Source organism: Haliotis rubra, unplaced genomic scaffold (assembly GCF_003918875.1).
Source record: "Haliotis rubra isolate DU_JTF1 unplaced genomic scaffold, ASM391887v1 Scf1287, whole genome shotgun sequence".
Lineage (NCBI taxonomy): Eukaryota > Metazoa > Mollusca > Gastropoda > Lepetellida > Haliotidae > Haliotis > Haliotis rubra.
The window spans coordinates 151,437-176,978 of NW_025765211.1; the positions used below are offsets into that span (position 1 = coordinate 151,437).

General features: G+C 38.6%; 1 protein-coding gene across 2 annotated transcripts in view; it reads left to right on the top strand.

The window, feature by feature from the left end:
- The window catches only part of LOC124266898, a 35,976-nt gene extending 19,840 nt beyond the window's left edge, over positions 1–16,136 (top strand). The window contains exons 2-7 of one of the 2 annotated variants that reach the window (XM_046701735.1): positions 806–872; positions 4,779–5,078; positions 6,615–6,914; positions 13,574–13,873; positions 14,400–14,432; positions 15,436–16,136. In XM_046701735.1, the coding sequence (XP_046557691.1) occupies positions 815–872; positions 4,779–5,078; positions 6,615–6,914; positions 13,574–13,873; positions 14,400–14,432; positions 15,436–15,542 (1,098 nt within the window). In that variant the 5' untranslated portion in view covers positions 806–814 and the 3' untranslated portion in view covers positions 15,543–16,136. The remainder of the gene's footprint in view (positions 1–805; positions 873–4,778; positions 5,079–6,614; positions 6,915–13,573; positions 13,874–14,399; positions 14,433–15,435) is intronic. The other variant, XM_046701736.1, reaches the window with a different exon arrangement.
- The last annotated feature ends 9,406 nt before the right edge of the window (positions 16,137–25,542 follow it).

Here is a 25,542-nt window from a genome sequence, read left to right on the forward strand (position 1 = left end):
GTGACACGACCAGATCAATCTGTGTGTCGTCAGACATACCTTCTGAAAGTTCATCCGCTATATACATGACAGTTTATTTTGGTTTTTTTTCTCTGGTACACAAGAATAATTCTGCTGTTTGTCACATATTTGAATCTAAAAGTAACTGTATCAATATGTTGCCACATTTAGAAGTAATCAAGCATTATCACTGCGGCTAGAACGAAATTCCTGCTTTGTAGACATATGAGAATCAAATCCCCATCTTTAGAGTGACCAGCGAACGCATTAACTTGGCCATCTCACAACCCTTTCTCATAAGGTTCGAGTTCGCCTCGCGATGGAATTATTAGAATTGTGCAAAATGTTGGTATGCGACCATTCCACCATTCCGAGGTAGACATTTCAATTTTGCATAATGCGGTTTGTTCCTGGTAATGCTCTGGGGTTCCAGGGAAGTTATCAAATACCGACGGCAAATAAGATCAGAAGCCATGCCGCAGTACTTGGGGTATCTCAAAGTAGAACATTTTTCCACAGTCTAAATACAAATGTACTGTTTCGGAGTCTACTGAACACGAAGTGTTGTGCATCAAGTTCACAATGATACGTGAAAGTGTTCTGCGGTGAAGCCTATTTGATTATGACAACGATTAAATAACGGGAACAAGATAAGACTTTCACGTTTTAACGTATTGCACATCTCAACGTGATACTTGATATGATGCGTTAATGTTTGCACATGTCAATAGTTCACATATTAAAATCGTGTCGCCATCATGGGCGGAGAAATATACTAATCTCACTATATATATTTTCTTTTCAGTTGACAACAATGCTAAATCAAAATCACGTACTCCTTTTACTGGGTCTGGCTGTGTCTTTTATCGGTGGTAAGTAGGTTTGATATTCATGCTACATTCTGAGAATACGCCATATTCAATATCCATAACTTCAGTTATCACAACCTCTTTCACTTTTGCTTTGTGAATTTGATCAGCTTTAACATTCGTTCAATAGGTGTATTAAGTTATGTATACTGATATATCACAATATTACTGTAATTTGAAACGGATACAATGCAAGTGATCGCAGGGCGTTAGATTGCACAACTAAGCAATTGTATTTGAGTATGATTTCATAAGCTTACAAAGCTGATATTGTTTCAATGTACTATAACATTAACTGTTAGTTATATATCTTTCAGGTACTTTGTATTTTTTTAAACAATCTTCCATCTGACCATTTGGTCTAAGGATAGGAATAGCAAGATGCCTTTTTTATCAATGCGGTTATCGTGTTGTTAGCGATTGCTTCTACCCCAATTCCTAAGTCATTCCCACAGAATTCGAGTCAATACCAATCAATACCCGGTTTGTTGTCATTTTGAATGATTCCGAATACAATTTTCCAATGGTCAATTTTCACCATAATGGAGCAATATTTAATCCTCCAGCCAACTTGTGAGCACCCATAGTATAGTAACAGTTTAGACGATTTCAAATACGTAAAGACCAGGGGCCCGTTTCACAAAGCCCTCTTACGGGTACGACCTCGTAAAGCAGGTCGTAGACCACCTCTTAATTTTTCACCCCGTTTCACAAAGACCTCGTATATATTTACACTGTGCCGTAAACAGCCCAAAATTTAAGACCCCGATTGGCCTGTCGTAAATGCTTTAGGAGGTCGTAAACACTACAAAGATTGCGTCAACGATTATGGTACTGCAAATGATTAAAACGTTTCTGACAAACGCGCACCCGGGCCAATCAATATACAGACCCGTGCCAGTTATATTCGGACACTTGACGTAATTTCCATAGACTTACATGTTAATTTAATGTAGCATAAATCATTTTCATGAATTTCATTTTTGTAAGATCCAAGTCAAATTTTGCACACTTGTGAGGAATCATCTTACCTACAATCACATAATTTCTTTTTAATTTTCCGTTGCTTATGTATCGAATGGCAACAGTTAAATCAATATATGTACAATGCCGTGAACTCCTTTAACATGACGGCCTATGGGAGTGTGCATTGTGGAACCATACGTAAGTTGTCCAAGATATTTTTATGGATTAAACTTCTTTTTAATTTCCCTCACGACGCTTCGAGACCATGTAAGTCTATGGACATTACGTCAAGTGTCCGAATATATCTGGCCCGGATCTGTTCCGCTGTTTATTAACCTGTTCATATGAAACTGCAATATTAGTCCCAATGTATTGCATATTGTACATCACAGGAACTAAAGTACATGTTGCAGTTAGGGCTACGTGGGATCTTCTAACACTTGTGTAAAGGTTTAAAATATGGTGTACTACACTAAATGTGTCAATTTCTTATGTAAATATTATTCAAACAATCAAAAACATTCAGAGAATAAAAAACGGATAACCTATATCCACGTATGATATGATATTGAACATGGCTAAATGTAGATACTGAAATTGGTTTCATGAAAAAATATCTGAACGATACGCAAAATATACATCATAACACTGAAAGTGTAATCGGAAGGATAGGGTGATTGTGTTTACTGTTGTTCGACCGACCTTCACCTAATAGAAATTGCCTAATACGTACAACAATGTTGACGTATGACATCACTACCGTTGACCGATTTCTTACAAAACGGCGGCTTCGCTAACAAGGTTAGACAGGATTTTGCGAGGACTCTTCCCTTGATTCAGGGATCGTTTGTACATAAATATGAGATGTAAGTATTCAGAATGATTCTGACTATCTGTGTATTGTTATATGTTTTGATCGATTTCATTGTAAGTAAGAACAGAAGCCAGAAATGCTTATAATTACCGTTGTCGTTCTGCGTGATTTTGCGTCAGTCATGGCGTCACGCTGCACGGAAACTTTGACAATATGTCTTATGAATTATCAAATCATTGCATTGTATCTACTTTTAAAAACATTTCAAAACATACAGCTTATAACGTTGTGAATCGCGATTTCGTATTGTCTAAAAAAAGGCGACATTTACGATAAGGCCTATATTTTGAAAGGTTATTATTTTAGGTACCTTAACTTTGTCTGACATAATAGTGGATGGTAATATCCGGTATTCTGTATTCACTAATTTTACAGGGGCAGTGAGGTAGCCTAGTGGTTACAGCGTGGGCTCGTCACGCCGAAGACCCGGGTTCGATTCCCCACATGGGCACAATGTGTGAAGCCCATTTCTGGTGTCCCCCGCCGTGATATTGCTGGAATATTGCTAAAAGCGGCGTAAAACTAAAACTCAGTCAGCCAGTCACTAATTTACAGATAGAAATAATAAACATGGCTTCAAATTCACAATTGTCGGTTGTTTTCTCAAAATCACCAGGTATTTTTAAAAACTACATATATTGAACTGCTACGTTATCCAATCTCTTTTGAAAATATTTGGTAAAATATTTCACAAATCTTTTTGTGACAAATTTATGTTCTGACTAACTAAATTACTTAAAGTGGTTTGGTATCACAATACATGTAATACACTTAGATAACGTTTTACAGCACTAAAATTCTTACATTTAGTAAATTAGAATTGACATAAATCGCAAGGGTGTTATAGCCAAATAGCTGATTGTGCTTATATGACATTTAAAAACTGGAGGCATTTAGCAGAACACCTTACTATAGTTTGGCATGAAATGCATGTGGACCCGGTTTTTTGTAAATATCTCTTCATCCAATGATCCAATCGATCTCAAACTGTGCAAGTGGATGTTTTGTCAGACAACCTAATCACATTGAAAATCACCGATTTTATGCATTTGTATTAAAGAATCCGTCTATGTAACTGTCAGCAAAATAAACAGCAGAACGCTGTTCCCGTGTTGTGTTTAAGGTGAACAATTGACTTGCCTTTGCATGGGTTTGTGACGGAACGTCCAGTATCATCACTATGATCCATAGACACCTGTTCATGATATAGCGGAAGACGTTTATGTATTCTGCTTGTAGTAATGCTGTATTCTATAGCCACTTGCTAATTTGTTTAGATTTGTTGATTTTTCGAGTACATTTAATAGTTCATCAAATTTAATGTTTTTCTTGAATATTTTTTATGGTTAGTATTTTAATGAGTTTCCTGGCTGTATGTTTTCTAAATAAGTAGTATATTAGTTTTCTCTTCATTGAAATATGTCTCAAAACCCTTCAGAGTTATATATAGCAAATAATATATAGCAAACATATATCTTGTATTTGACTACTTTACCCAAGTGTTCCTCGCCAATTATTAGAAATGATGTATAAATGTTAATCAGTTTTTGCTAGGTCCAATGTTGCATCTTTCATTTTTGCATGTTCTTTGGTAGCTAGTTTTTATGTTTTCGATATAAATTACGCAATGCTACAAGGAAGAGTTCAGTTTCCAGTCACCTATTTTGCTTTTTTCGTGATGTGGCAACAAAGTCTGTTTCGTGACTTAATGTGATCTGCAAAAACAGCTTTTCGGAAATACATTGTATACATCAAGAAATCAAGTGTGATGAGGCCATTTTAGAGAAATTATTTATCAATCAAATGACATGGGCGACACCGCCGGAAGGTGCTCACAGTGCCACTCAGATAATAATTTTTAGGAAATAATACAGACAAATTGACAGATCTGAAACTTTCAAAATATATATGAAAGAACTCCTTCTACCTGACGTAATTCGCATAGATATCCGCTTTGGATACCAAGTTTATCAGATTGTTTTATTGCACCGGTAACACCCTCCATTACATGATAGAAATATGTATTACATTTCATTTACATCAAACCCATTCAACAACGTTATTTCCAGGCGCTGCTTCAACTGACCTATCGTGTCCAGATGGTGTTGGTCAGATTGGATCAGAATATACAATAGTCGGTGACAGAAGCAACTACACAGGCTTCGTATGGGTTCGACCTGATGATCGGTACGTCGTCACCTGCAACCCCAGCTGCAGCCCTGTGGCAGGATACAATGCAACCATGAACAACACACACTCCACACTCTCTATAGAGAATGTGATGATCAAGGATTCTGGGATGTGGAAAATAAGGGACGCAACTGTCACCGATGCCGTCGCTGACGACGTGTGTCAGCTGATGGTAGCTAGTGAGTATTAACACGATACATACATATACGTAGAAATCACGCACCTCCCACTTTTTATGTGATCAGTACAAACACCCTACTTGTTGTTGTATATTTTTTAGAAACCAAATTCCGCACATTAAAAAGGTAACTGCTATATCTTTTACACAAATTAAAACAACAAAACTGAAATTGAAATGTTTTAACAGTTTGCATGCAATCTGGGTGGAATACACACAATCATGAATATCAACATTGCCACGAAGGAGGGTTACCTTGACTACGCCACCAATCTAATTGCCACGCACTTCTGCAATAGTGATTGTTTTGATTGTATGGACAAATCACTGGAGACCATATCAGTAACCATCCTTCACACGGACAACCTTTGTCTCCTCACAATGCTAATCAAACATCAGAATTCTCTGTTATTACTCGATGGGTGATTTCTTCCGATAATGAATTATTTCACAGGATGATATCTTGCCCACATTTGGCGACTGAGATATGTTCGCTGGGGATCTGTACCACGTCATAGTGAAGGCTGACTGAGATATGTTCGCTGGGGATCTGTACCACGTCATAGTGAATGCTGACTGAGATGTGTTCGCTGGGGTTCTGTACCACGTCATAGTGAAGGCTGACTGAGATGTGTTCGCTGGGGTTCTGTACCACGTCATAGTGAAGGCTGACTGAGATGTGTTCGCTGGAGTTCTGTACCACGTCATAGTGAAGGCCGACTGAATGAGTGATTTTAGTTTTACGCCGCTCTTAGCAATATTCCAGCAATATCCGATTAGGGACACAAGAAATGGGCTTCACACATTGTATCCATGTGGGGATATATATTGCTACAACAAGTAGACCTAATTATGTAAATATGTTGCGGGTTACCAGCTCGTCAGATGTATGTGGATGTTCGTAAGCTGCGAATTAAGCACGTATGTTGCAAAATATTTTTCCGGGATTAAATGGATTATGTCGTTGGTTGAATTATAAGAACTATCGATTATTTGTCATCTACGGAAACTCCCGAATGTTCCGTTAGCAGTGATGGGGACACTGATGCACTTGAACTGGACACGACCCTGCTCCTCACAGTGCATGTGACCGAGTACCATTGTTCCGAACTAGCTGGCTTGAGCCTTATGACTGGTGAACCCTAAGATGAACCATAACGTCAGTGATGTCACTTCCGAAGTTATTAACAAAACTGTCAGCATTAACCTTTTAAGTGTTGGTGACGTCAGTGGGGTTCACATGTGACGACACTAGTTATAATCTGAGCTGTCGTGGAGTTCAAAGGTGGTTAAAAAGTGAGTTTCCATTTCTAGTTGGTCATCAATCATTATGCGTATGTAAAAAAACCTATTACTTCAGTCACTTATTTTCTCTATTCATGTTCTTGGTAATGTACAGTCATGCTTTCACATGAATTACATTTTCCATTTCAGATGCTATGTTTATTTCTCATTCATTCATTCATTCATTCATTCATTCATTCATTCAAAACTTTCCTTGTCATTCCATTTGATTTCATTCATCTATTGCAACCAGGTCCACCACAGTGCAACATCAGCAGTGACACAGACACCAACGCTCTAGAACTTGGTACAAATCTCACCCTGACACTGGAACTCAGAGGGTACTACTGTTCTCAACAAGCTGGGTTTGATCTCACAACTGGCAGCGTCACAGACGTCATGTTACAGAACCAGACAACGAACAACATCACAGACACTGTCCAGCACCACTCCTTCAACGTCACATCTGACCACTTTGGAGACGTCAGTGTCATATTCAGATGTGATAGCAGCAACAAACCTCTTACTTGCGGCGGAGTTTCCAAACTAACAGGTCGGTCCTCTATTGTAATGCTATCAATGTAAGAATGAATGAATACTCTATATATCCCCCAATGATTTGGAGAGTACATTAGATTATATTACTTGTCAGTCGCAATGACAATAGAGACAATACATATGACAATTCAATTCAACAGGGTTTTCACAACAAAAGAGAAATATAAAGAGCTGTATTTACATGGTGTGTGACATAATCTCACATATATAATATACACCTTAAGTTCCATGAGCTGACATTTTAGCCACGATGCTCATGAATGTTGCCCAGCTGTCAAGTGTCATATCATGGACAACATTTGTAATGGCACCGAAATATGTTAGGACCTTAGCTTCATCACTTGCAGTGTCCTCGAGATAGGTGTCAAGGTTGAGGTTATCAAACAACGTCTCGCTTAGCACATTTTTTTTGTTCAATGAGGCTTTCACAGTAAAGCAATTGATGCTAAACATTGTCTTCACTTTCACAGTCACAGAGCGGACATTGTCCCGGTGTTACAGGTAATACGCGAAGCTTAACCAGGGCATAAAGAGAAGGAGATGCAATACCATACCATACACACAGATTCCAGAGACGATGTGGAGCAAGCTGGGTGTGAATATCACTAAGCCTATGCATATCAGGACGTTGTTGCAAAGTGTTTCTTCATTTAATATTTTCAAATCTACACAAGGTTCGTTGGACTGTGCTTTCCCATATACTTTTACATGGGAATTCTCCGGTTTTGATAAATTTGTCTAGTACGCCTGATAATCCATACTTCTTGGCTTCGTTTAATAGATCATGTGTTATGGATCTGGTACTATGTGTGGTAGTGGTGGCATACTGTCTCAGATAGAAGATCGGCTTCACAATGGTTGTGCCGGCTGCTCTACAGAGTCGTCCTAGGAAGAGAAGCTTCATCTTGTCTATTCTGCCCAGCATTGTCCATAATCCAAGGATCTGGATTGTAGCACCTGTAGACGACCTCTTGTGGAGATTCTGGACTCGCCGCGCAAAGTACCGTTGCAAAGTTACCATTTCATTGATTTCACAATTGCTGATATTTGGCCAGAGTTCACATGCATAGAAAGCAGATGGGAAGATAACTCTTTGCCAGATATTCGAAGAAGATATTGTGCTAAATCCTCCAGCTCTGAGGCCAACTTCTCTTAGGGAGTTGATTGTCTGCCTTGCTTTAGTACAAGCTCGAGTAGTTCGTCCACTTGCTTTCTCTGTGTGTATCAAAGAGCCAGCATAAATCGTGCTAGTATGGATCGGCAATGTCACGGCTCCAATTTTGAAGACAGATCTATTACATTGTCTTCTGTCATTGATGAAAGACAAGACACAGCTCTTACTGGCGTTATATGTCAGTCTCCAGCGGAGGGCATACTGATGGATAGCAGCAAGGGAAATGTTCAGTCCATGTGCAGTAGTACTGGCAACAGTAGTATCATCAGCTAGTAATACTGAGGGGATGTGCTCCTTACCAACGATTAGCCCGTATTGTAAATCATCAAGTTGGGATATCAGGTCATTGATATAGACTAGGAACATCCATGCTGAGAGCACACGACCTTGTCCTACTCCTTGTTGGACATTGAACAAATCACTCATTTTACCATTGTATTTAACACACGCACTTGCTTCTTGATACGATTGACGGATGATATGCCATGCACGGCCCTTTACACCAAGATTGAATAGTTTCAGCAACAGCCCCTCATGCCATATCCTATCGAAGGCCTTTTCCTTGTCGAGAAAGGAGACATTTGAGTGTCTTTCTCGATAATATGAAATAGCCTCCTTTAATACACATGTGGCTACACTGGCTCCATGCTATTTCCGGAATCCACACTGGAGGCGATGTGGGAAAACAGGATTTACACTTTTGATGTAGGATTCCAGTCTGTCAAGCAACAGTCTCTCAAACACCTTCCCAATCACTGATGTGAGAGTGATACCGCGATAATTAGACCACATGGTACAGATTTCCTCAGGTGTGCTAGCTGTCTTGTCGTTATAATGTAGGGATGTGCGTGTTACGTTAGTCTTCCTCTGCTTCCTGACAGTTCTATAAAATTCACCAATGTCTACTTCACAGGCAGAGTTCAGCTCTGTATACTTGTGTCTGTCCCAATCCCTTTCTACTTTTCGTTTTCGTCGGCGGAAGTCGCATTTCGCTGCTTTATATTGCTTGTAAGAGTCATGCGAATCTCCACTAGGTTTACCTTCAGATGCCCATTGTCGTCTGGCCTGACGCATCTGGTTGTGGTAGTAATCAAGACCGGAGTCTCTCCAATAGGGTTTGAGATATGGCCTGTAGTATCCTGTTGGGATGTACATTGCTGTTGATGTATGGAGAGAGCATACTATAGCATCAAAATAATATTCTACCATCTCACTATTAGCATGTGTCAAGTCTGGCAGGGTGTCACCAAGTATTTGTCAACTTCAGATGAGTACATCCTTAGTTCGATGTCATTAGCTTTCTGCCACTTGTAGGTTGGAGGAGTCCATAGCTTTTGGCCTGTTAAGAACGCATCACTGAGGAATGATACAACCACTGGTGAATGATTCGATATATCATAACTGGTCTTGTTATCAACAAGCGTTGTCAACACAGACGATTGAAGAGCACTGGGTAAGAATATATAATCAATCAGAGAGGATTGTGTCCCAGCCTTATTGCGCCATGTCTTGAGATCCCCTTGAATAACACCACCTGCGTATGACGGTATCATGTTCCTTGCATCCAAGTATGACCGCAGTATTGAGGAGCGAGGGGATGCGTGGTTGTTTACAATGTCTGTATTAAAATCTCCACATAGTACAACATAACCGCTTTCTCCTAGTTCATCGACCACATCAAACACGTCCTGGACGCTTTCCTCATACGCCGTTGTATTGTGGTTAGTGGAGGGGAGCAAAGCACACACTATACAAAGATCAGCACACTGGGGACGGGAGAGTCTCACAGCTACAACGTTATCAATTCACAATCACATATTACTACGTACCTGTATATGTTTTTCTTAACTAAAATTGCTACACCGCCTTGTCCTCTACACCCTCTCTGATTAGCTTTTACCTTAACTGCAATGTCGAACTTCTCACTGAGACAGTCGAACCAGCTTTGCGTTCCATCACTCAGCCAATGTTCACACACTGTAAGGACGTCACAGTCGCTCGCTAGTTTCTCTAGGTAGTGGTGGCAATTCAATACACCTTTCACATCCCATGGTCCTATACTCAGCATGTTGATAAGTATGAGATAAACAAAAATTGCCATTCTGAATTAATATGATGCCCTGTTATCACCTCTACGGGTTTAAGAAACCCACTCTCTACATTTCACATCTGGAGGCCAGAAATTGTCATCTTGCAAAACCTTGTCAGCTACCCTGTTATCTATGTTCACACGTACAGTGTATGTAGGGATCGAACCCTCCCAGTGTCTCAGTAGTCTAATCAGAGAGATATGCACATCTCGTTTTTTAGCGTAGTCAGTAATTGCATCACGGATAATATCAAACGACTTATCAGCTTTAACGTTAGATAAGACAAGTCGTTTTCTCTTGTATCGAGGTGAAGCACCTTTAAATGACCTTTCCCATTCGTTGTCAAACCTCACAGTGGTATTGGATGTCTTCTGTCGTTCTGTTTGGCGACGTGGAGTGTCAAGGTTCACATTGTTTCTCTGGGTAGATGAATCCTCCTCGTCGTTTTCACTTTTTATTTTGTTGTTGGTTTTGTTTCTCTGTGCCAGGTGACTCCGCCACGATATCTCTATAGCTCCTGCCCTCCACCTCACGTGGTCTTGGGGTCTGTGTGGGCAGGTGCCTGGATTGACGAGGTGCACTACACAGTACTTCAGCGCTTCTGGCTGTATCGTGGATTGCTGGCGACTCTGACTACAGCTCTCTAGTCCTCTTGTTAACATAGTCCAGTTTGGTGTCCACGTCATTCACCTTTCTTGAAATAATGTCAATATTGGCTTTAACTTCGTCTCTCAGTAGATCAATTTGCGCACCCTTGTCTCTCATTTGGAACACAAGGATCTTAATATCGCTGCGCAGCTTTAACTCAATATTCTGCAATCGTTCTATTTCTCTCCAGTTCATTCACTTTAGTTTCAATCTGCGTGATATTTTCTTAATATCAGAGTCAAACTTCTCATGTAAAGTTTCTATTTTCCTGTTGACCGTAGCCGATTGTTCAGTCATACAATTCTTGCAGTTCCATAACCTTGGCCAGTACTATAGTCATGGTATCTCTGCAGCTGTGTGGCATGTTATCACTGTTGTTAGTATCTACTTCACACTGTGTTGTATCGCTGCTAATCACTCCCTGTTTGCTTAACACTTCTCTCTGAATAATGTCTGGAGAAACAGACCCGGTTATGTAGCCATACAAAAGGTATACATCACCAGCATACTTCTCAATAACACTTTTCCTTGAGTGCTCTCTCTGTACTCTCTTAATCAGATATCCTATTAGTACATCTTCGCATCTCTCTTTAGCTATATCATATAGACTGTATCGAACCTCGTTTATCTTTCCTTCATCACCTGAGTATATTTCCAAAAGTTCGTTTTCAAATGACACACGGTCAAGCTGACCCAGTTTGTTGTGAACCTCGTTGAAGATATCATTGCCTATGTCCTCCACCTGTTGCGTAAGATACCTGTCTTCAGAGTCGCTGGTTGTCCCGGTCATTGTCTATCAATTACCGAGCACGCACATTAGCCGATGATGTAATAACCAAGCTTCATGGACATAGTTCTTCTTCATATGTTTAGCGAAGTTTCATTTAAAAATCTCATCAGAGTGGAGTCAGATATTGTAACCAAATTTACCAGTATCGATGTCAGGGGCATCAGCTTGACATACGGATCACTTTTGTTTGAAGCAAACATGTATAAACTTCTCTAGATACGTATAAACTGGAGAGCAAGTTTTCCGTAACTTCCCCTTGACGGCCATCTTGTTATGTATGCAACCCCAGCTGCAGCCCTGTGGCTGGATACAGTGCAACCATGAATACCACACACTCCACACTCTCTATAGAGAATGTGATGATCAAGGATTCTGGGACGTGGAAAATAAGGGACGCAAATGATGCTGATGCCGTCGCTCATAACGTGTGTAAGCTGTTGGTAGCTAGTGAGTATTAACACGATGCATACATATACGTAGAAATCACGCACCTCCCACTTTTTATGTGTTCAGTACAAACACCCTACTTGTTGTTGTATATTTTTTAGAACCAAATTCCGCACATTAAAAAAGTAACTGTTATATCTTTTACACAAATTAAAACAACAAAACTGAAATTGAAATGTTTTAACAATTTGCATGCAATCTGGGTGGAATACACACAAACATGAATATCAACATTGCCACGAAGGAGGGTTACCTTGACTACGCCACCAATCTAATTGCCACGCACTTCTGCAATAGTGATTGTTTTGATTGTATGGACAACCACTGGAGACCACATCAGTTACCATCCTTCACACGGACAACCTTTGCCAGTCTCCTCTGCTATTACTCGATGGGTGATTTCTTCAGTTCATGAATTATTTCACAGGATGATATCTTGCCCACATTTGGCGACTGAGATATGTTCGATGGGGTTCTGTACCACGTCATAGTGAAGGCTGACTGAGATGTGTTCGCTGGGGTTCTGTACCACGTCATAGTGAAGGCTGACTGAGATGTGTTCGCTGGGGTTCTGTACCACGTCATAGTGAAGGCTGACTGAGATGTGTTCGCTGGGGTTCTGTACCACGTCATAGTGAAGGCTGACTGAATGAGTGATTTTAGTTTTACGCCGCTCTTAGCAATATTCCAGCAATATCCGATTAGGGACACAAGAAATGGGCTTCACACATTGTATCCATTTGGGGATATATATTGCTACAACAAGTAGACCTAATTATGTAAATATGTTGCGGGTTACCAGCTCGTCAGATGTATGTGGATGTTCGTAAGCTGCGAATTAAGCGCGTATGTTGCAAAATATTTTTCCGGGATTACTTGAATTATGTCGTTGGTTGAGTTATAAGAACTATCGATTATTTGTCATCTACGGAAACTCCCGAATGTTCCGTTAGCAGTGATGGGGACACTGGTGCACTTGAACTGGACACGACCCTGCTCCTCACAGTGCATGTGACCGAGTACCATTGTTCCGAACTAGCTGGCTTGAGCCTTATTACTGGTGGACCCTAAGATGAACCATAACGTCAGTGATGTCACTTCCGAAGTTATTAACAAAACTGTCAGCATTAACCTTTTAAGTGTTGGTGACGTCAGTGGGGTTCACATGTGACGACACTAGTTATAATCTGAGCTGTCGTGGAGTTCAAAGGTGGTTATAAAGTGAGTTTCCATTTCTGGTTGGTCATCAATCGTTATGCGTATGTAAAAAAACATATTACTTCAGTCACTTATTTTCTCTATTCATGTTCTTGGTAATGTACAGTCATGCTTTCACATGAATTACATTTTCCATTTCAGCTGCTATGTTTATTTCTAATTAATTAATTAATTAATTAATTAATTAATTAATTAATTAATTCATTCATTCATTCATTCATTCATTTTTCATTCATTCAAAACTTTCCTTGTCATTCCATTTGATTTCATTCATCTACTGCAACCAGGTCCACCACAGTGCAACATCAGCAGTGACACAGACACCAACGCTCTAGAACTTGGTACAAATCTCACCCTGACACTGGAACTCAAAGGGTACTACTGTTCTCAACAAGCTGGGTTTGATCTCACAACTGGCAGCGTCACAGACGTCTTGTTACAGAACCAGACATCGAACAACATCACAGACACTGTCCAGCACCACTCCTTCAACGTCACATCTGACCACTTTGGAGACGTCAGTGTCATATTCAGATGTGACAACAGCAACAGAACACTCTCTTGCGGCGGAGTTTCCAAACTCACAGGTTGGTGCTCTATCGTAATGCTACCAATGTAAGATGTTTATACAGGGAGAATCATTTGAAGAACCATCGAGCATAATTCTAAAACGATTTCAAAATTTAAATCCACTCTTTGTGCAAAAAAGGTTGATTGATGTAACAACATTCAACATTATTACACTTCAGAATGTGTAACGAATTTCGCAATTGGATGCCTCAGTTACAAATAGAGTCTGATATTATTATGTTCTTTGACAACATTCAAATCAGTTGACAAGAGCAATGGCTGCACAATACATGCTGATATTTCAATAAAGGCTCTGAGTGCCACCAGAAAGACGATATAAGGCGTGATGATGAATTTGGCCTCCATTCGTGTGATATTATATTACTTTAACGTTCCAGGAACATTGCTGTGATGGTGTATTATCTCAATCCCTTTTGAAATCGACCTAAAATGCTTTTCACTCACCTGTCTACTCTCCCGTGATTACAACCGATTTTCACAAATATTCTCTCAACCTAAAAAGGATACAATGTTTATTTGTAGCTGCTACAACAACTACAACACCCGGGTCGACAGGTAGGTACTTACTGTCCTCCAACACAACTTTGGCTGATACCTTAACATCCTGATCTATCTGTTCTAGGTAACCTGAATATTTACTTTGTACAGAGATATATCAATAAGCATGTTTTCAGACGTTAAATCTTCCATGTCGACAGCTAATGCCTTCACACGCATCTCAATCGCTTTTGAAATCGACCTAAAATGCTTTTCACTCACCTGTCTACTCTCCCGTGATTACAACCGATTTTCACAAATATTCTCTCAACCTAAAAAGGATATAATGTCTATTTGTAGCTGCTACAACAACTACAACACCCGGGTCGACAGGTAGGTACTTACTGTCCTCCAACACAACTTTGGCTGATACCTTAACATCCTGATCTATCTGTTCTAGGTAACCTGAATATTTACTTTGTACAGAGATATAACAATAAGCATGTTTTCAGAAGTTAAATCTTCCATGTCGACAGCCAATGCCATCACACGTTCCTGGGTGTCTTAAAGTTAGAATGAGGACACAGCAATGTGTCCGTCGTGGGAAAAGAACTTGGTGGTCAGATTCAATGTAGTTTTAAAAAGGATCAATGTCTTTTGACTTTGGCTGGTAATTAAGCATACTTTGATATAAGTAATCCGAACCTTGATATTTCCCAGTGAAGGAGTATTAATACTATAAATATCTCATATCTTGGAAACTTCATTTGAAACAAAACCGTATCTTCAAAATCGCATGGCATGGTGCACTCTGGAAAATACCATACAATTATTCAACTACTCAAACTTAAACCATTTTTTGAAAGCTGTTTCTTAAGGAAACCTTTGAATTAATTCCATTTTTTATTTCTGTTGGCTGTGTTTCATACAAAAAGTACAACGCATTGATTTAGCATACTTCTCAATCACCTTTGTTGAAAATGCGTCAAATTACTTTCGAGTGTAACTGATGTCGTTTAGTTGAGAGTACTTGTTACATATACGCGAGTAGTGCTTTCGTATTTCCATTTTTCTATTTAAGAAACAAGTACCAACAATTCTAACAGCAGCATGCAAACAAGCTCGCCATCGCCATCGTCCATCGCCATCTCCATCGCCATCGCCATCGCCATCGCCATCGCCATCTGAGGGGTCGACAACACCGAAAAGTACCACTTCTACTACTGAATCATCGCAAACAGACCTCACCCTGGGACTTGCTATAGGACTACCAGTATTCATTGTTCTTGCACTTATTGTTATTGCATGCATTCTCCAAAGGAAAAGGCTGAAAAAAATTGGAAAGTACATCGTATCAGGAAGCCATGGTTCTCATAATACAAACAAAGGATGTCAAGAAATGAGTTTGTCAAAAACCGACCCAGAACAACAAAAAGTTGACTGATTGAGGCCCTGAGCTGCCAACAGTAATGTACTTTCCAGTTGTCTTCACACTGGTGCCTTCCACGATAACTGAAATAATTTTCATAAGCATATTTCTTCGACTTAGTCACTGGTTACATATATGTAACACAAATATTATTTTTTTTAATCTTCTTGACGAACAGGTCCAATGTATTGCCTAGGCAAACTCTACCGATTCCCGAGGATATAAGGTTATAATGGTAGGATGTAGGAATAAGCCAATAATCACATTCAACGATACATGTGACACTTATCTAAAGGAACCTCGCACTAAAACAGAAATTTCCATGAATAAGTAGGATCTTAAAAGTAGCTAAAGAATGGTAACGCGTTTTTTTCAATCATTTTTTGCTAGGTGCAACAGAAGAATAAATGGACCGGGCCTAAAGTAGGACAATAATGCCCGAATCATGTTTAGAAATCCTTTTAGAAATTTTGATCAAATATGGACTTCAGGGAATTTCTCAACTTCGTGGCGCAATGCCATTGTAGTCCCTATTCCAAAACCTGGCCGAGATCATACTGAACCGTCTAATTACAGACCAATCTCTTTAACGAGTTGTGTCTGTAAAACTATGGAACGAATGGTAAACAATAGATTAACATGGTATCTTGAAACCAATAATCTCATAACAAATATTCAATGTGGTTTCAGGAGAAGTCGTAGTACCATTGATCATTTGGTACAACTAGAATCCTTTGTAAAAAATGCAATAGTAAATAAACAACATGCCGTATCGATATTCTTTGATCTAGAGAAAACATACGATACCACCTGGAAGCATGGCATTTTGAAGGATTTACATGATTTTGGTTTGAGGGGTCGTTTACCTCTTTTTATTTCACATTTTTTAACCGACAGGCAATTTCAAATCCGAGTAAGTTCTACCCTGTCTGATCATTATAATCAGGATCAGGGTGTCCTACAAGGCAGTATTTTGTCTGTGACATTGTTTAGTATTAATATCAACAGTTTATCTAAGGTTTTAAATGATTTAATCAATGGATCACTTTTTGTGGATGATTTTAATATTTCTTGTCGCGGTAAGAATATGCATACTATTGAACGGCAATTGCAGTTGTGTTTAAATAACATTAATAAATGGTGTCTTGAAAACGGCTTTAAATTTTCGAAATCAAAAACTAATTGCATACATTTCTGCCGTAAATATAAACAACATAAAGACCCAGACCTGTTTTGTAACAGCACTCCCATCAAAGTTGTCAAGGAGGCCAAGTTCTTAGGTCTGATTTTCGACTCCCATTAACTTTTCTTCTCCATATTAAATCCCTGAAACCTAAATGCCTGAAGGCACTTGATTTATTGAAAGTCGTTTCTAATTCAAAGTGGGGAGGGGATCAAGCTACCCTCCTACACCTATATCGATCATTGGTCCGCTCGAAACTTGATTATGGCTCCATCGTATATGGTGAAGCCTGCAAAAGCAACCTAAAACTACTTGATTCTGTCCACCACCAAGGTCTGAGAGTTTGTCTTGGGTCCTTCAGAATCTTTTCTGTTGACAGTCTCTACGTCGAGGCTGATGAGCCATCTCTTACACAACGCCGTATAAAATTATCCTTGCAGTATGTTGCAAACCTATATTCTAACGACTCTAATCCTGCATTTCACTGTATCTTTAATCCTCTTTATGAGGATTTGTACAACAAGAAATCTTCTCTTGTTCCGCCTCTTGGGCTCAGGATTAAGCCATTCATTACCGCTGCCGGCATTGAGCTGGAAAATATCACTCCTTCCCGTCTTCTTTCTTCTCCTCCTTGACACTTGGTTAGGTCACAAGTCGACCTTACACTCACTAAATGTAAAAAATCAGAAACTAATGACTTACGATATAAACAAAAATATAATCAACTCAAAAGTAAATATAATCCATATAAATCCTTATTTACTGATGGATCCAAGGATGGTGGCGCGGTAGCTTGTGCAGAACAATATCTTTTTGTCATGTTAACGTATGGCTAAATATCAGTATAAACGCCAGCAGCTGACGGGATGGTGTAAATCCAACTAGGGTCCATGCAGCCAGCAAAGGTAATGTAAGTCCCAATGGTCCCTAGTATGGTGATCTACCTTCAGTTGTTGGCGATCTATAGCCCGTGTTTTATATTGTAATGTCTTCTTTAATTAAAATCTTTTAGTTTGACATGCTAGTTTTAAATTCTAATCTGTGATAATCTAGTTATTTTACTGTCCTTCGTTGACAGGTTTTTAACAAAATTTACCATTACTTACTATGTATACAATTAATTGTTCGCGTCACGATATTATAATATACATATATATATTCCATTTCATTGTCAAATATGTTCTCGTCGCGATATGGCTGAAATATTGCCGATGTGACGTTAAATATTAACTCACTCACTCCCTCGAAACGAGTTTAGGCTAATCCTGAGCTATTGAGAACTTTTTGTGAACAAACTGTTTGGTTTAGTTTTTTCAACCACTCTTGTTTGGTTCAAATGCAAAAACCGTTCACAGCATTACGATAAAAAATCATCATGTTACAAAATGCTCCGTCTCTGAAAATATATTATTTGTCGTAACATGCATTTGCACTACTGAATTTTCTTAGAGCTAATGCCATAAGAATCTGCGTGATGTCATTACAATCGTTTAAATACATCAAACTGTTGTGTCCATGACGGCTACGGTTTCCATTAGCCCCGCTCTCCATGACAACCATCAACATTCCGAATCAATAGCTTCCCATCTAAAGTCGGAACCAACCATGATCAAGTCACTTTTAGTCGTCTTGAATATCATGACTTGATAAACCAGTGAACAAGACAACTAAAACCTCAAATGGCTGTTCCCATGAATGATTTCCTCTCCTAATGTTTTCAAGAAGCTTTGTAAAACCTTGCTTAAAACCATTGCCCTTTACACGGTTGATCCCACCAAACGTTCTTTCTGTGAACACCATAAAATATATATCATGTAAATCTTTTCTCATTTCGTGCTAATAAACCGTTTACTTTGATCAGTAGTTTATATTCCATTTGTTGAATAAACTGAAACATGATGTGACCTTAATGTTATGGTCACACTGCCTGCATATTTGACTGTGAAGCTGGATTTTGCAAACTGATGAAGATGAACTACTGTGTGCATGTTCCATGTTGTAGGCATGTGTTGGTGACTTATTTGAATCCAGTGTTAGCTTACAAGGCGCTTCCTTATTGCATATATCGATGCTCCTGCTATTGATCACTGTATTGTCTGGTCCAGACTCGATTATTTACAGACTGCTGCAATATCGCTGGAATATTGCTGAGTGCGGCGTAAAACTAAACCCAATCACTTACAAGGTATTATTACTTCAAATAGCTGTCATAAACCATCGTGATAGACAAGCGTCAAGACAATACAAGAAGACAAGGTCATCCAGATCCCGGACCAGCTGTCCGATGTTGATGTCGAAACTCCATCAGACGTGTGCAAAGATATGAGACAGTACGAGGGGGTATCAAAAATATCTAATTGTCACCAAGACGTATTCAGGGTAGAAACTTTATTTCGATTTCTTGTCCTTAAGACGTCTCTACATAGTCACCTTCCAGAGTTACACATTCTGCCAACGTTTCTTGAACTTGCGCAGACCGCTTGAATAGAAGTCCCCTGATTTTGATTTCCTGGAAAACCAGCCCTCCACCTCTTTCATTGACCTCGTTGGAGTCCACATCTTGGCTCATCTGTGAGGGACATATGGCCACCTCACCACAGCATCATAGGATGACTATCTTCATCATACACAGATTTCATCTACTCGTGAATCTGCCGGGCAGTGCAACCCTTCAAATGCCAAAACTTGATAATTCTGTGTGCCTCAATTTTCTCCATACATGGGGTTACTCATGATTTGGACTAAACACAAGATTGATAAGGTGATGTAAATAGTTTTGGTCCATTAACTAGATAAGGATCACTGATGTTACCTTCAAATATATTTATAATAATTTCTCAATAAATGCATGGCAAAAATTACAACTTTTTATATCCCCTGGTATATGTATATTTTACTCAACTTCTAGTTCAGGCAAATGTCAATATTTTCTTTTGATTCAGTGGGACTTCTTCATTTCATCAAAAATATATGGAAATAAAAGATACTGCCTTATAAATCATTGTGACAATATTCATTCTCAAGTGGACACTCTTGATCTCCAAAATGAACTATATGCGTTCTCTGAAAATACTGCATTTTGGACTACTTGTCCAAATTGTAGAGCTAAAAACGGACGACCGGCCAAAATACACAATACGCCCATTTGGCCCAAAAATGTGTGCAGATTTGTGTCGCCGTACCGCTGGATGCACGCTCTACACATTGTCTTCTGACCTGACCTGCGAACTTGGAACCAACAACAGCGTGGTGACTGAGGGGAAGCAGATGTTCCATCTCAAGGTGAGTTTAAATGGAATGGGTTTCGGATGAATTGCCTTGGCATGCGTTTCTGATGGTTGCAAACAACGGGGTAGGGTGTTTTTCCTTTTCGCATGATTCATGAACACTTGATTATGATCTAATTGGAATCATACAATCGACTTTTCGTCATCAAAGTAGATTCTAGTAAACAAAATTACAAAATTATTCCACAAGACGCCACAATTTTATTCTGGACTCACAAAAGTCCAGAAACTCTCCGCGCTGTGGGCACTTTCTGACAAGGGATTTGACCAAATTAAGCATGCAGTTGTTATGAATGTATGCCAAGGATGAAAAAATGATTTTGTTTTTCGAAAAATTCACATTTAAACTCGCCCGAACAGTGGCCCATGGGCGAGAATGTTTAATTTCGATCAGAATTCATGTTTTGGAGGTTGTAAATGAATGAGTGTATGTTTATAAACATCATGACACATATTTCAACTCATTTTGACTTAATTCGACTAACTTAGGGCGATATTAAAAAAATCGCGCTCATGGGCGAAAAATATGTTGGCCCATGGGCGAGAATGTTTAATTTCGCTCAAAATTCATGTTTTGGAGGTTGTAAATGAATGAGTGTATACTTATGGGTATCATGAAACAAAATTCAACTTATTTTGATCTAATTCGGCTAATTTAGAGCGATATTAAAAAATCTCGCCCATGGGAGAAAAATATGTTGGCCCATGGGCGAGAATATTTACTTTTACTCAAAATACATGTTTTTCCATGTTTTGGAGGTGACAAATGAATGAGTGTATGTTTATAAACATCATGACACAAATTTCAACTCATTTTGATTTAATTCGACTAATTTAGAGCGATATTAAAAAATCTCGCTCATGGGCGAAAAATATGTTGGCCCATGGGTGAGAATATTTACTTTTACTCAAAATAAATGTTTTGTTTCCATGTTTTGGAGGTTGTAAATGTATGAGTGTATACTTATGGGTATCATGAAACAAAATTCAACTCATTTTGATCTAATTCGGCTAATTTAGAGCGATATTAAAAAATCTCGCCCATGGGCGAAAATATTTACATTTACTCAAAATAAATGTTTTTTTCCATGTTTTGGAGGTTGTAAATGTATGAGTGTATACTTATGGGTATCATGAAACAAAATTCAACTCATTTTGATCTAATTCGGCTAATTTAGAGCGATATTAAAAAATCTCACCCATGGGCGAAAAATATGTTGGCCCATCGGTGAGAATGTTTACTTTTACCCAAAATACATGTTTTTTTCCATGTTTTGGAGGTTGCCTTGCCCCCTTCGAAGATCCCATACCACCCTCTCACCCCACCCCAGTTTAACCCTTTTTCTTTCTTTACCCAATATTTAATTATAAGCAGCTTAACTGTTTCCAAAACAAGCTCCTCCTATGCTATACAATTCTCTCCCCCCCCCCCCCCCTTACAAGCCCCACTTTATATCTATCAGTTTAGTTCTATTTCTCATCTCTTCTCATCTAATTACATCATCAAACTACATCATTTACATTTTTGGGGTATGGTGGTTTATCCCTTATTATAAACATATTAATTATTACTTTAGCTCCCACCTACCCTGTCGGCGTTATTGGTTACAGCCAGAAGCCGACGTTAAACTCATAATCATCATCATATGTAGTCACTAGGCACCTAAAACATTAGAAGTAATGCCATGAAACAAGTTATCTAACTACAGTATGACGTGATATTGTAGAGTAGATGATTTGAGAATATAGAAGCACTGAAAAAGCATCGTTTTTTACCACCCAGGGCATAACACTGGTGACCCAGTGCAGGATCGAGTGATGACTGAAAATGTCAAAAATGCCGCTTCGCAACAATCTGCTAATCATCCAGAGTTCTATCATTTTTATATGATATGGCTTGACAGAACAACACAAAGGTACTACCTTGTGTTGGAAACTGTATCTGACATACTGCTTCAATGATACATTGATTCATGAAACAGAACATAAATCACAGCAAGATAAGCCCCAGTACAGTAGCTTATTTATTAATTTGTTAACGTACAACATGCGAAATAACTCAGTGCAATTGGAAATGTGGCTCGTCAATGGTATGCGTGTACGAACAGATAATATCAAAACATACACGTCGGAACAGTCAAAATTAAGAAATTGTTGAATATGAAATATTACTTTTAATTTGTAATTCTTGTAACATAAACAGTATTGTGAGAGCTTTAACTTTATTGAAATAGGTCTTGTCAATCCTATTGACATTTGCCAATAACCACTTCCAAATAAAATAAATAGTCTATGCTGCTTCAGAACAAATAAAGGTTAATTGGGGAGTCCCAACTGGGTAATTAAGGAAAGAAGTCAATACACTGTCTCTTCCTGCCCAGGACGTCACACGTCACTGCTCAGGAGCTAAGGGCCTTGTCAAACTTTCTCACAAAGGAAAAAGAAGCATCAAAACTGTGTTTTTATTCTACGTGACACTCGGTATGTCGTCATAGTATTCATTGTTGAATAAATTCTATCGTGAGCAACCCCACACTTGCGAGGTGTACCTACCCAGGTTCGCACGTTTCGTTTTAATATTTTGTGATCAATTATTTTGTAATTCCCGTCTGCCTGTCACGGCTATTCTTCGCCCGAGGTTTTTTAGACACGCCAATTATCAGACAACTTTGGATCAATCAGGCGTGACTGTGATTACAAACCTAGTTTTACTCACTGACGAAATAGACCTATCCCATAGACTAACGAGATGTTTTCATATTAGTGGTTAGTGGTATATTCTAACACTAATTATGAGTTTGTTACTTTTTGTGCAGAAATACTTTGATCAGAATACTAATGTTTATTGACTTCGGCTTCTCACAGTTTGTGCTCATAATGTTCACTTTGATCAAAACAGGATTATAGATTTCCCATGTAACGATTGAGTTACTCCCAGAGGTACAGAGGTGGACGGGCTTTTGGGCTTCCTCTGCTCCCCCTATGAATAACTGACAAGAAACTTGAAACCAAGATCGAGTAAACAGTTAAAACATAAACTCAATGAAGCTGCAGGTTTGCACCTAAACAATTAAAAAAATCAAAACAACAAAAATAGTTAATAAGAATACATAACCATCACTAAACTATAGATAGTCACACATACTATCGATGCATCGATAGTTTTTAGTGTAAACATATTTTATTCAAAATAAATTGGACTAGGATTGGTGAACAAGCCGTAATGGCTTATTTGAATACCTCTCCATTTCATTGATACATGAATACAACAAATATTAAATAATATGCAGCATGATAGGAAAGCCAGCAACCTGCGTATTAAACATTATTAATCATTTATCAAACCTATGCGATTTTATTATAAAAGTATGGACAGATTGTAGTATGAAAGAGTTTACAAGTACATTTTTGTTTGGATTACCATTTAGGACAGAATTTAAATTATATCCATGTTCGTAAAAATACATGCGATGTCTGGTGTTAGAATAATTAGGACAAGTAAAGAAGTAATGTAAAGTATCCTCATAGGGGTGACCACAGGAACAGAATGGATCAACTGAAATGTGCCGTTCAAACATGTGTGCTTTCAAGTTACTGCACCCAAGTCTGAGGCGTGAGTGGATAATTTGGCAGAAACGTGTACCAAAGTTTTTATCGAATATATTAAGATTGGGTGGTTTTGATGATTGGAATGCATTTTTGAATTGGCCTATGGTTTCAATATCGTACATATTCTCAGGCAAATCATTCCATTGTCGTATTGTGTCAGGTAAAAACGAGTTGCTATACAAATCACTACGACATCTTATAGTTTGGATGTTATTACTGTTTCTCAATCTATGGTCACTTAACTGTGATACTTTTCCGGGCAGTAGATCAGTTAAATAAACTGGTGTCATATGATGAACCATTTTGTAAAATAATGATAACTTGCTCATTTGTCTACGGTCAACTAGGGGCATAGAGTTAGTTTCCTTATATATTAAATCTTGACTTGTTCCTCTAACTGCCCCGCAAATCGTCCGCAGTGCGTCTAAATGTAGACTTTCGACAAGTTTTTCTTGTTCTTTAGTGCAGTTATCCCAAAGGTGCGAGCAGTAATCGAACGTTGGTAATATATATGACTTGTACATTTGCTCTAATGATTTTCTAGATAATCTATATTTAAAACTACGTAGACAATTTACCAATCGACGAACCTTTTTAACTAATTCACCAATGTGGGAGTTCCATTTACAGTCTGATTGCAAGGTTACTCCTAGGTGTTTATGGTAGCCGACTTCAGTAATGTCTACTCCATGCATTTTAAGCTTAGGAATTGGAAATTGATTACCGGTATTTCTGCGAGTGAATAAAACAGCTTCAGTCTTACCAGGATTAAAGCTAACCTGCCATATTTCAGCCCAGTGAGAGATCCTGTTTAGGTCATTATTTAAGGAAGCGGCAGTAACAACATGATTATCAACAATAACATATACCGAAGTATCATCGGCAAAAAGACGAATGTTACTACTGATACCCTCAATGATATCATTTATGTAAACTAAAAACAGTAATGGCCCAAGGACAGATCCTTGTGGCACCCCAGCAGTGACTTTCTTTAGATCTGAATTGTAATTGGCTATAGCTACTCTCTGTACTCTATTGTCAAGATAACTGGAAAACCAGTCAAGTAACTTACCCTTAATACCATAAGCTTCTAATTTCGCTATGATTCCCTTATGCCAAACCTTGTCAAAAGCCTTGCTTATGTCACAGAAAACTGCCCTGACTTCTTTGCCATTGTCTAATGCATGTAGAATAAAATCATACAAGTATGTCAGTTGGTATACAGTGCCATCCCCAGGCATGAATCCTGACTGCAAATTCGTTAATACGTTATTATCTAAAAAAAAGTTAAACACATGTTTAAAAACGCATTTCTCAAATACCTTTGATAAACAGCTGGTAAGAGCAACTGGTCTATAGTTTTTACATTCATTAAAACTACCTTTTGAATAGGAGTGACAATAGCTTCCTTCCATATTGGGAATGTACAATATTCTAGGGATAAATTGAATAAATTAGTAAGAGGAGTACAAAGGGATGGCACGATCATTTTGATCAATCTGTTACCTATTTTGTCTGGTCCACTGGCTTTGGAAATATCAACTGATAATAGGATGTCTCTTACTTCTTGTGTAGTCAATACAATAGACGCAAGTGGAGTCTTTACTTTACATTCAAGTGTAGGAGTCTCCTTATCAGGATAGTCAACTTGTGCATGGTTAGCAAAATATTCATTAAATA